General features: G+C 36.9%; 1 protein-coding gene across 3 annotated transcripts in view; it reads left to right on the forward strand.

Moving 5' to 3' along the window:
• Nucleotides 1-2894: 2894 nt before the first annotated feature.
• The window catches only part of wapla (WAPL cohesin release factor a), a 32399-nt gene continuing 21727 nt past the window's right edge, over nt 2895-13566 (forward strand). The window contains exons 1-3 of one of the 3 annotated variants that reach the window (XM_056238866.1): nt 2895-3144; nt 4550-4992; nt 11047-11677. In XM_056238866.1, the coding sequence (XP_056094841.1) occupies nt 4572-4992; nt 11047-11677 (1052 nt within the window). In that variant the 5' untranslated portion in view covers nt 2895-3144; nt 4550-4571. The remainder of the gene's footprint in view (nt 3145-4549; nt 4993-11046; nt 11678-13566) is intronic. The other 2 variants (XM_056238865.1, XM_056238867.1) reach the window with 2 other exon arrangements.

The raw sequence follows: 13566 nt of genomic DNA on the forward strand, positions 1-13566 counted from the left end.
ACATATTATAAGTGGAAGTCTAAATGTTTCCATTTGATTCTTAGTATTTTCTTAGAATAACAAAATCTGTATTTTGAACATTACATTTTTTTAAATATATCATATGGTGGTCTGTTCTTCCTTAATATCTAATATAAAGCACTAATAGTTGCAATCAAAATTATTCAACCCCCCAGAGACTATAATAATTTACAAATGTAGGCTTTTCGAAAGATACAGATTTCTTTAAAAATTGCATCTAGCAGTTTAATGGCACATTAAAAGTGGTAATGTCAATATATAATGTAACGTATTTGAGTGGTACAAAATTGCATCAAAACTCAATTAAGCCTTTAGAAACTATAACAAAACTGAATTAGCTTTTGCTGTTACACATACAGCAGAGTATAAGAAGAAGAACACTAGACAACATGGCCTTCATGTTGGGACATCTTGCTTATGACTTGATTATGCTAAAATTCATTTGGTTAGACCTGTGGAGTTCTGGAAGAATGTTTTATGGAACAACGTGACCAAACTGGAACTTTTTGGACCCATTGATCAGCGGTGTGTCTGGTGCAAAAAAGGCAACGCTTCCGAGCAGAAGAACACCATCTCCATGGTCAAACATGGAGGTGCTCCAGTCTTGTTATGGAGGTGTTGCAGGAAGTGGAAATCTTGACTGTATGAAGGACATCATGAATTCTTTGAAGTATCAAGCCATTTTGGCAAAGATGTTGATGAGACTGAAGCTTGATGATCAATGGACTTTCCTGCAGGACAGCCATCCCAAATATCTGAATCTACTGAAGCTTGATTCAGGGATCAGTCATAGAATGTTCTTTAGTGGACTTACAGTCTTCAGATTTAAATCTTATTGAAAATATTTGGTGGAATTTGAAAAAAGCAGTGGTAATGTGAAAAAAATGGCAAAATCAGTGATCTTGAAGCATTTTCAAGTGTGGAATGGGCCAAGATTGCTGAGAAGTGACAGAAGCTTCTATGCACTTACAGGCAGCACTTATTGGAGGTTATAAAGAATAAAAGATTCTGCACAAATGTTGACTTTTGGGGGTTGAATAATTTTGTACATAAATGTTTAGAGCCAATTTGATCTTTTCAATGATTTTTATTTTATTTTTCATCAACTTTACATTCTCAGAATCACTCAAATGTGTATTAATAAACTTTCTATAATAGTTTACGGATGGCTTTGTTGAATTGTTTTCATAAAAATTTGTTCTCGGCATCAAAATGTCTTGCGGGTAATTTCGAATAATTTTGACCTTCCACACAATCGAACATACAATCTTAGTCAATAAACATTCACACACAGGTCAAGAACGGTGGCTTCACAATAGCGCCATCTCCCGGTGAGATAGGGAATGTTGAATGGCAAATAAATGCAGTTAAATGTGAAGTGATTCAATATAGTTCATACATAAAGTAATTCATCATTGTACATTAGTTTCGCACAAAATATCAAAAATTTGAGATTAGTAGTGCAGGTATAAAATTAAGTTTGTTTGTTTGTCCTATGTTCTGTAAAATATGAGTGCAAATAATGAAATATAACAACAAGTCACAAACAACAGGTGTCAAAACAGACACCATGATGTTTGTGAAAGAGAGAAGAAAACATACAGGTGGCACGTGGCAGAATGTGAACCATTTGTGAACACAATTTACTAGTTAAAAGAGTTTTTAAGAGGTGAAAATATTTGTTTATTTTCAGTTTTCCCCTCTGAAAGATGATTTATGTCTAAAACTCTATTTAAAAAAAGGAAGCATAGAATAACATGCAATCTCATTATTTTAACGGCTGTGGAAGTTTGTGATGCATACAGGCTAGCCATTGTCTTGTTACTACAAGACATGAAACTCCCAATGATCTAAAAGCTCTGTGAGCAAAGGCAGAAAATAAGACAAGTTGAAAACAATACACGTAGAATACAAAGAAATATGATGGTACTCAACTTTAGGTTAATTTGTTTATATTACTCATATATGTTTGTTTATATATTATTATTACTTATCTAAGTTTGTTGAATTAATAACATATAGCCTTTGAAACCTGCAGCTGTAATCTAAAAAAATCCACAACATAGAAATACAGTATATTCTATGCTATTCTATTAAAAATTCTATTAACATAGACCAAATTGTTCAGACAATATATTCTGCGAAAGACACATTAGAGCAGATATAGATTACAAATGGTCTTTTTGTAATTGTGAAAGAGAGTCATTTTCTTTTGGTATGAGATGTCACAATTTCAAAGTATGAAAATTAATTGCAACCTAGTCTTAAATAGCCTATGTCATCTGTTTTACTTCATTCAAAAGAACATGACTTTACCAATATATATATATATATATATATATATATATATATATATATATATATATATATATATATATATAAATCACGATATTGTCATTAGGAAAATTTTATATTCATCAGACTAAATAGAGTAACTCAAACCCCAAACCCCCAAATGCTAATTTTCAAACAGCCTTTAAAGTTTATTTAGATTCCAATAATTCCAAAGAACTGTTTCTCTGTTAACTGAATTTAATGTGTGTTTGTGATGCCCTTTAATGTCAAGTTCAACGTTATTTGTTTCGCTTTATTTAATTATTGCTTGTTCAATTTCTACTTGCAAAATGTGAAATTTGACATTTTTCAAGATCTTGCTGAATTTTGGAATTTTGAAAGTTCAAAAAAAAAAAAAGACCTGTCGACCTCACCACGAAGCCCCACTTTCCACTGTTTCCAGTCACCGTTGTCCTCCAATTAGAACGCTTCTTCTTTTTCATTTCATCCAACCGGAACTACGTTTGTTGCACGGACGCTCTGTGCGCACACGTCTGATTGGTCGAGCGGCGTTCTGGTGTGACGCTAGGCTTTACGCCGACGTTGGGGGCGGAGAGGGAGGGTTGACTCTAATGGCGCATCGCAGTCCGACCGATCCAGATCTCCACAAATAAACAACAGCAGTACTTCACTATCTGGCCTAATTTCTACTTTTGCCAGTTCCACCGCGCTGCAGCCGCGCTTTGCGCTTTTGCTCATTGATCAGATCGGCTGGGCTTCTTTTTAGCGGCTGCTCGGAGCACAAGAGGCCCAGAGGAAAGACGGAGGATCGGTGAGTGTGCAAACATGGTAAATGAACAATGTTTCTGCTCGTAACGTTAATACTCATTAAAGGGATAGTTCACCCAAAACTAAAAATTCTGTCATCTTTTACTCACACCGTGTTGCTTCAAACCGGCATGACTTAATTTATTTCGCAGAACACAAAAGAAGATGTTAGGCAGAATGTTATGGATTGGAAGTGAATGGTGACTGCGACTGACATTCCTCCTGACATCTTCTTTTGTGCTCCTCTCAAAAAAACTCATACGGGTTAGAAATTATTATTAATATTAATATTAGGTGAACTATCCGTTTAATTTACAGAAGGTGCCTCATAAAACGTTCTTGAAATTAAGAAGTTGTGTGCTATAAATATGCCCCTCAGTTCGTTTTGTTTTGTTTTATCTTTTAAACCATCTTTAGTCTGTTTACTATGTAGCTTTGTAACGCCTGTCATGTGGAGTAATAGTCAGGAAAAAAAACATTTTTTTTAGAAAACAGTTTATCGAACGTTTAGACAAAACATTTTTTGTTGTGCTTTATATTTTATTTCATATTTGATACATTAGGAGTTAATAGCCCTTTTTGTATGATATAATGAAACATTTAAATGTGGAGCTCACACTCGAGGAGGAAAAAAACATCTCAATTTTATTCAGAGGTCCAAATTGAGTGAAAATGTGCAATTTAGTGCAGATGTTATGTATGTGGCAAAAAAGTAAGATGAAATTCTAGTAGCTTGTAATGTAAATTACTGGGATTTTAAGTAACAGTATATCTGACTATTACATGAAATGCAAATATCAGCTGTCACCTTACATCTCTCAATAGTATTAGTAATATGACTTTTAGATGCTTAGTTTTATGATCAAAGCTCTGTTTTAATTGTGGGGGGTAAAATGTATAATGTAATGCACTACAATGATGATTGAGAAATGTACAGATAAACTTCTTCAAAAGCCTGTTGTATCATATATATGATTCTTACATTTTAACCAGATAATCAAGGAAACATTGCTTCAGTGCTAAAAATTGTTATCTTGAAATGTTACTAAAAATCATTTAAGACTTCACAGCACAAAGACACGTGTACCACAACCTGAAGGTGAAATGTTTAGAATTATACTAAACTTACTTACTAAAGTATAAACTATCAATTAGAGGGCAGAGTGCATGTAGAAGATTGTGTACAACAGGATTTTTCAGCTAAGTTTTGATCATGTTGCTCATTTAGACGCTTTAGAAAACCACGTATCAATTGATTCAGTAGGCTTTATATGGTTAAAATGAATGTTTCATTGCATATTTATCTACTTTAGTTCCATTGTAGCATTTAAAACAAGGTGCAATACATACAAATCTTCTATTTTTTCCTACATGCTGAGATGTTGACGTTACATTTATTTTCTTCATGTTTTTTTTTTTCCTATAGAGAATATGTAACAAACGTCAACATGACGTCCAGATTTAGTAAAACATATACACGGAAGGGAGGAGAGGCCAGCTCAAAGTTTGACGAGGTGTTTTCTAATAAGAAGGCTACGCTCAGCACCAAATGGGGAGAGACCACCTATAAGGCACAGTTGGGGGTCAAACGGCCCTCGTTCAAGCCAGAGGTTCCTGAGCTTACTAAACGACCCCGCTTTGATGATGATGACAGCTCAGAGGACCCATTTGGCTTTGACAGCGACGACGAGTCCAAAACGGTCACTTCCAGAGGTACTCCTCAATCTGAGATGGGCTCAGATGCAACAGGATCTGGGAATGAGCTGATAAATACTCCCAGTGGGGCCACAGCGGTGACCGCTATGGGTACTTTCTCCTTGGGGAGCAGCTCAAACATCTGCAGTGGGGTGGTTGGTATGAATAGCCCAGGTAAGAAATTAAACGCCTAAAGTTTGTTTTTGTGGAACACCTCATTCATGCTGAAATACTTATTACCGGAGACGGATCTTAAAGGGATAGTTCAGTTCACCCAAAAATGCTGTCATTTACTCACCCTCATGTTGGTCCAAATCCTTATAACTCTTTCTTCTGTTTCTTCTGTTGAACACGGTGAGACCTGGATTATAAATGATTCATTCAACGGTTTTGTGAACTGGATCAACTAATTAATTGAAAATATTGGACTCGGTTCACAAATTAGGCATGGCTAATTTGTGAACAATTTTCATTATTTCATAATTAGGCATGGCTACTTCTCTAATAAATCTCTAATATATATTTAAAATATGTCAGTGCCATTGTTTTGTCTCAAGATGCACACTAGTAAAGCATAATCCTGGCTTGATCTAAGCCCCTTGTCTGTGAAACCAGGCCTAAGACTTTTGTTCATCTTCGAAACTCAAATAAAGGTTTTTGCCCACCCATTGAATGTCCATGCAACCAAAATTTTTACGTTCATAAAGACATTAAAAAGAATCAAGCAGTTTAATCCAAGTCTTCTGAAGAGACACGATCGCTTTGCAAAAATGAGAGGATGCTAAATATCTTTATTTTTTTTCTGAAAATCCCAAAAAAAGCTTTTGGGTTTGGACTGACATGAGGGTGAATAAATGATAGCATCATGGCAGAAATTTCATTTTTGAGGAAACTATCCCTTTAAAACCAGGTGTAAATATGTGCCATTGAGTGTGTCTATAATAATGCCATGGAAACTATTGGGTGACCACATTATGACTTCAGTTTCTTTTTGATCACGGACAATCATCATCATCATCACACAAGAAATTGTCATGACACAATTATTATTGTGCTTCTGCTATTGTAATGAGTCCAAGCCCAAGCTTTAGAGTAATTTAGGGGGCTTTGTTGGTCTTAATACTGGCTACTTAAAATGACCTTCTAGATCACTTGAGTCAGACCCATATTATGATGTCTGAGTCATTACGATGATCTCACACCATTATGCTATGTGGGGTGATGAGGTCACTGTGTCTTTCTGCAGCAGGTTATACTGGTTTTATTCAGTGCTGAGAATAGCAGTAGCTCTGCTGAAGTCGAGGTGCTCATGTAAGCACACTGGCATAGACTCTGGGGCTCAGCAGGATATTTTCAGCCCTATGCAGTTCCACACTTTCCCTTGGCTCTTTAGCAAGGCTAATTACGGCTATTAGAGGAGCAGTGAAACAAGGGCTCAGGTTGTGATGACCCTCTAAGGATCATTAAACTTCTAGTAGTAATATTAATTATTATATCTGGTATCTACATCCGACTGTGGAAACATTTAGTGTGGGGTTTGAAAGAAATTTACTCACCCTTGTTGATCCAAACCTGTATGACATTATTTCTTCTGTGAAACACAAAAGAAGATATTTTGAAGAATATGCTGGTTGCTTTTTCCCCATGCAATTGCAGTGAACGGGAATTAACGTTTTCAAGCTTAAAAAACATGTAAAATCACAAAATGGTCCATATGACCAGTGTCTTAGCTTTGTGTGAGGAACGGACCTAAATTTGTTGGCGAAATTGGTGAAAATCAAGCTTTCTTTTAATGTTGTCTATGTGGTGTTTTGTTTTTAATATCCTTTAAGACGTACAAATTCATAAGTCAACACCATTGCTGTAGCCTGGATGCCAGCCGAACTTAGCCCCGCCCACAACATTTGAGGTCGGGAAGTTCGGTCTGGACTTGATCTGTTGTGAAGCAAGTATGCCCGAACCAAAGCTGTTCGGACCAATCAAATGTCAGGGCGGGCTTTACGATGATGGACAGATGATCAACAGTAACGTTGGTAATCATGCACGTTACCAAAGAGCGCTTGGGTTAAATTTATTTTACAACAAAGAGCTGCCGCTGGAGAATTGAGATGTATAGATTCAGCCATCGCGTCTGTTATAGAAGATATCAACAGCACATTCATTTTAAAAGAGGAACAGAGAACCGTGATCAAGGCAAGTCGCTCAACATACGTCATTTACTCCGTTGCTCTGATTGGTTTTAGGTCTGTCCAATTGAGTGCAGAAGCATTTTCTTCCCTGGTTCGGTTAAAACACGCTCCATAATCACAGCCCAATGGAGCAGTATCAGACTCATATTCTAACTAGAATTTGAGTATGACGACGTCAGGCTACCATTGCTGAGTATTTTCTCTTTAAAACTGCAGTGAACCAAAGACAGTCTCATAAAAACGGTTTGAAATCGTTTCTGACTTACCAAACTACCTTGTAACCAATCAGGTCAACGTGTGATCGTCAACGAGTGGATCTCTGAACTGTTGTGAGTGAGTGGAGGCGGGGCTAATTTGCATATTCATAGAACCGTGTATACTAAATGAGGCAAGGGTGTAGTTACATTCAAGCTATTTTAAGGCATGAATAATTTTTTTTCAAAGAAATAAACGTTTAAATATGTCATTTGATGATCAAAGATGAGTTTTAAGGGATACAATTATTGACTACAGGGGGACTTTAAAGGAGAACTCCGGCGCAAAATGAACCTTTGGTCTAATTACACATTGTTACCTAGTCAACCGTTATCTGAGATTTGTTTTCATGATTATCGAATGTAAATAGTTTTATCTCTAAAAACAATTTAGCCTACAAAGCTAGTATAACGCTAGTATATTGGGCATAGTGTAATGACAAATAAAAATCGCTTGTTAATACCACTAACAAGGCTCAAAATAGACCCACACTAATACGGTAGCATAATGAGGGTCCCTACCTTCAAACCGAAGCATTGAGAACTTTGTAAGTGTACAGACAGTTTAATAAGAAGATATTTTAAACATACAGTCAACTTCGCGTATACAGGCAGAAGCTATCTTTGAAATACAGCCTTTACCAGTCGATCTACGAACGCCGATCCAAGTGCGCTGGTGAGAATGTGAACGAGCTATAAGTTGTTATAAGGTGAGCGCGAACAGCGAGATATATCCAGCTGCAGACCCGCAGCACCACCAGTTTCAGAACCCCAGTGCCAGAACCCCAGCGCCAGAACCGGAAGTGAGGGAGGGGCGGAATTATGGTGCGTTCACGTGCTATGGTAATTATGGTAAATACCAAAAGCCGACATGGAAAATGCACATGAACACCCCCTCATGTGGTATTTTCCACTGGGCAACTCGTAGAATATTTTGATGCACGAGTTGCCGAGATGAGATTACCTTTGACCTTTTCAAAATGGCGGAGAGCAACGCAAGAGTTGTGAATGGTAAAAATATGTACTATTCATGATCTAGAAAATATACAGCATATTATTTACCGTTTGAGTTTTGATAAATCATTTTCTTGCTGTAGCAGATAACTTAAGCAATCTAAAATAGTTTTAGCTAAATAACAGGTCTGGATCTCCATCTTTTTACCACATTACGACAACAAAAGCACTTGAACGCAACACACTGGTAAATACCAGTTCACAAGTGGAAAATATCATATTTTCCATAGCACGTGAACGCACCATTATTTACAATGACACAAGCATGGTTATTTTTGCAAGTATTTAAAAATATTTAAAATTGTTGCACCTTTTAAATAATATTTAGGGTATGTTTTTATTACACAGTGAGTCACTGCTCGTTGTATGAACTATAACTGGTATGTGTGACAAATAAAGAGCAAGACAGCGCTCGTGTTGTTTGAAGACGTGAGAGTGCGCGCGCGCGGCCAGGGCTCTCTCTCTCTCTCTGCTCGTTAAGCGCCCTGTCATGCGCAGCAGTCATTCTATTCTACATCACTCACCGATCAAAATAGGCTTTGGCGGGACAAAAATTTGCTTTGGCGGCCGCCAAAAAGCGGACGATCTGACGGGTTTTTAGAAGATTTAATACAACCTGAAACTAAAAAACAGACCCGACCTCTATTTGAGACCGGCCTTATATTTACCCAAACCTGCAGCCACACCAGGCGTGTAAAGAGACAATCGTCTATTTGGGACTCGGCTATTATTTGAAGTACGGTACATTTTTATTGTTTCTTTTAAAAAAATGCCGGATTTTCTCTCTCTTTTTAGATTTGACATTATTTTACATAAAGAAAAATGCATGCTGCACATGTTCTTGTGAAATAAAGTATATTTTATATAAAATGACCATAAGTTTCAAGCATTATTTTTCACCATCATGATCAGGAAGTAACCCTCATAATACAATGAAACGGATAATATAGAATTATATTACACACAAAATCAAAGCTCCGCCCCTCACTTCCGGTCCTGGCGCTGGTGTTAGAACGTAAGCTCCACCCCTTACTTCCGGTTCTGGCGCTGGGGTTCTGAAACTGTTGGTGCTCATAGACAGTATAAGAAATGGACAGAGCCATCTCATTGGAACTCAGTTGAGACAGTTGAAGCCCATTTTTAGCGATTTCTGAGCACTTCCGTTCCTGACGCGCAGACTCAAACCGACTCAAACTAAGCTTGATGACGTGAGCAACCTGTCTGACAGACGTTACTCTTCTAGTAGCTGTGCGTGAAAATTGCCAACGTTAATCTTGCAGAGACGGGGAACTTGAGCAAAGAGTTTTTTGGCGTGAGTGAGCAGGAGTAAGTATTCCGTTGCTTTTATGGACTCATTATCTATGGGCTTCTCCCTTGACGGGACGTCCCCCCGATTGCCTGCGAGCTTCTCCTCCTGTCTGTACTGTAATTTCTGTACAGCGCGACAGAGAGTCGAGTGGTTATGACGCAATCGTTAGCCTATTTTTACTAAAACTGTTTCTACGGGGCCATAATGTAACATAGAAGGTAATGGAGCCCTTTATACATTGTCGTGTTTCTTTAGAAATAAATAATGGACAAATGGAGTCTTTAAACGGCTCAGATGTAAAGTTATTCGCTGTCAAAGTGACGCCAAAATGAATGGGAGTCAATGGAAATGCTAACGCAAGTGAAGTTCTGCTACAACATGGCGGCACCCGGCCGGCTTCAACTTCCGGTCGATGGATTACCCCCTTGGTGGTGCTGCGGGTCTGCAGCTGGATACTATTGCGAACAGCAGGCTTGGATCGGCGTTCGTAGATCGACTGGTAAAGGCTGTATTTCAAAGATGGCTTCTGCCTGTATACGCGAAGTTGACTGTATGTTTAAAATATCTTCTTATTTAACTGTCTGGACACTGACAAAGTTCTCAATGCTTCGGTTTGAAGGTAGGGACCCTCATTATGCTACCGTATTAGTGTGGGGCTATTTTGAGCCTTGTTAGTGGTATTAACAAGCGATTTTTATTTGTCATTACACTATGCCCAATATACTAGCGTTATACTAGCTTTATAGGCTAAACGGTTTTTAGAGATAAAACTATTTACATTCGATAATCATGAAAACAAATCTCAGATAACGGTTGACTAGGTAACAATGTGTAATTAGACCAAAGGTTCATTTTGCGCCGGAGTTCTCCTTTAAGTCATTGTTAACTGAAAATCCTTTTTCCCCCCTTGATGGGTTCATGAGAAAAGTAGTGATTTCTGAACGAGTTGTTCTTTTAAGTCCTGTCTGTTCAATGAATTGGTTGATTCAGTTCACAAAGTCGCTGAATAAATCATTCACAATCAAGTTGTAGAGTTCTCACTGTATTCAACAGAAGAAAGTCATATGGGTTTGGCATTAAATGGTGGAATTTAAATTTTTGTCCGAACTATCCCTATAAGAATCCAGGGTTGTTGCATTTGTTTTAAATTTAAAACTTTACTCTGTTATATAATATTATATATATATTTATAATCTGTATACATTTAAATAATACTATTTTATATATTACAATTGTTATATTGCTATCGTTTATATATAAACAATACTGTTTTATATAATATTTTATATATTGCTATAGTTTATATGTAAACAACACTTTTTTATATAATATCGTGCATTGTTTTATAATGTTATAGTATGTTTTTAAACAATATTGTTAAATATAATATTGGTGGTTGTGTTTTGATGTTTCACCAATTTCTTTTTTCATAACAATCCAACACTTTTCATCTCAATTGCAGCTCAAACGTATCCAGCCACATCACATGTCACTGGCACTGTAGGAGCCTGGAGCAGATCCAGTGTCACAGTAAGCAAACCAGTCTCCCAGGTCTCCAGCTTGAAAACCCACAGTAGTAACGTTTCCGAAGAATGGGACTCTTTCGGGGAGGACTCTCCTCCTGGGGCCGGCGAGGGGAGTTCTACCCAAGATGGGAACTCTTCTGATGGGCTCAAGAGCTCAGAGCAGTGCACCGCTGAACCTGAACCTACAGTGGAACCTGTTGACTTTGAGCAGCTTCCGCTCCTCAAACCATCCAGCAACAGAGTCTACCGACGACCACGAAATAAAGGGGCGGATAGTTCTGGAGCCGGTGATGCGCCAGTTCCTGCTGTGAGTCCAACACCAGCCTCTGTGCCGGTGAAGAGCGCCAGTGCAGGGGTCGCTGGGAGTTCTGAGGTCAAGCCTGCAGGTCGGGGTCGGGTGAGGGACTACACGGTTCTTCACCCATCCTGTGTGTCTGTGTGTAATGTGACCATACAGGACTCTATTGAAAGGAGCGTGGATGATTTAGTCACCCCAGTGCAAGCTGACATGGGAGAGGCGGGAACCTTTAGGAGGAAAACGGACACACAACCTGCCAAGCCTAACAGGTACAAATCAAGCCTTTTTATTTGCATTTGTAATTTGTTTTATTAGGCTGATATCGGAAGCAGGTCAAATCAGTGGTTATTTATTTAAATAGTGCTATTTATATAATGTAAAAAAAAAAATTTATAAGTATATAGTTTATATAATATATTTTTTATAATGTATATTTAAACAATATTGTTTTATATAATATGTATTTTTAAATAATTCTCATTTATAATATATTTATTATAATTTACTCAAATTTATAGTTTTTAACTTCAGCTATTCAAATGTGCAAATTTGTATTTTTAGCTTTACTCTGTCTTAAAAATGTTTAGTGCACTTTAGCTTTGCAAACTTATTTAGTTTTATTTCAATTTGGAAATCCCACCATATAATGTCAGAGGGTTTTGACTTTCAAACATAATTTATTGCATTGTAATATTTCAAACTATTATTATTTTTCGTTTAACTTCATTGACACCCCTAATTTGTTGTTACCAGTGCATGGTCTTGTATTGCAATTCTACGGAGCCCCTAAAGGGACGTGGTGGTTGAAAAAAATTTAGGATGGGATAATTATTTTGTTTTCATGTCAGTGCTTAACTCAAGGAGTTCAGTGAAGTTGGCAATATATTCACACAGGCTATTCGAACTTCCCGGATCTTGAGCTAAACGGTTAAAACACAAACGACACTTACAATCACAGTAACCTAGACCAATTCTCCTCAAAACGAGCTTTATAATATAGGCTAAATGGATCTCTATGTGCAGGCGGCTGAGAGACAAGACCGAAGGGACCATCTGCAAAGTGCAATATAACCCAAAAAACGACTACAGCATCAACTTATAGTCAAAAATATGAAAATAGTCAATAACTTAAATGTTACAAATTGTAGTGCCACCCAATTCAGTTTACACATCAATGGTGACCCACTGGTCATACTACACTGCTTTTGCACATTTTATATTATGAAAAATATTCAATAACTTCACTGTAACACACCAAATTTAGTTATCACTGCTCACACATATCACTGCTCTAATGTTGGTTTTACAACACTTAGTTACATTTACATTTATGCATTTGGCAGACACTTTAATCCAAAGCGACTTACATTGCATTTCAAGGTACACTTTTACATTCTTATCAGTTCTTGCTTTCCCTGGGAATCGAACCGATGACCTTGGCGTTGCAAGCAACAACGCTCTACTGTTTGAGATACAGGAAAGCTAGTTTGGGAAGTAATTGCAAATTAAGAAATAAGTAGGCCTATTATTTACACAAATTATATTGGTACCGTACGCAGTTAACATAATAGTTACAACCATAGCTTTTGCATTATATTTGCTTACTGAATTTGATGGCATTACACTGTATAACAGTGTGAAGTTATTGAATATTTTTTTCTAAAAAGGGGGAAGTTATTGATTTTATTTCAAAATAAAAAAAATCATAAAAATTATGCATTTTTTTTATCAAACTAAGTATTGTAGTATAACCAGCAGGAGAGCAGTGATGTGTGAAATGAATTTGGTCACAGTACAGTGTGTCACAGTGAAGCTAAAGAATATGTTTAATATAAATATATAAATTTTTAATATATTTATAATGAGCTTTTATTTTTATATTTTCAGTTTTCAAAGCAGCATTTCTAGATTTTCCATCTAATTTTTATATTATTTAATCTTTAATTCTATTAACAAAATATGTTTTTTTAGTTAACAATAACAACACTAACTTTAACAAAAGACATGCTTATATTTTAATGTTTATTTCTTGTCCTGTGTGTGTAGTTGTACACAGTGGTCCAACATGTGAAGCACTTTAATGATGTGGTAGAGTTTGGGGAGAATCAGGAATTCACTGATGACTTTGAGTATCTGGAGACGGGCCTGAATAGCGCAC

Source organism: Rhinichthys klamathensis, unplaced genomic scaffold (assembly GCF_029890125.1).
Source record: "Rhinichthys klamathensis goyatoka isolate OS25496 unplaced genomic scaffold, OSU_Roscu_1.1 h1tg000547l_1, whole genome shotgun sequence".
In the NCBI taxonomy this organism is placed as follows: domain Eukaryota; kingdom Metazoa; phylum Chordata; class Actinopteri; order Cypriniformes; family Leuciscidae; genus Rhinichthys; species Rhinichthys klamathensis.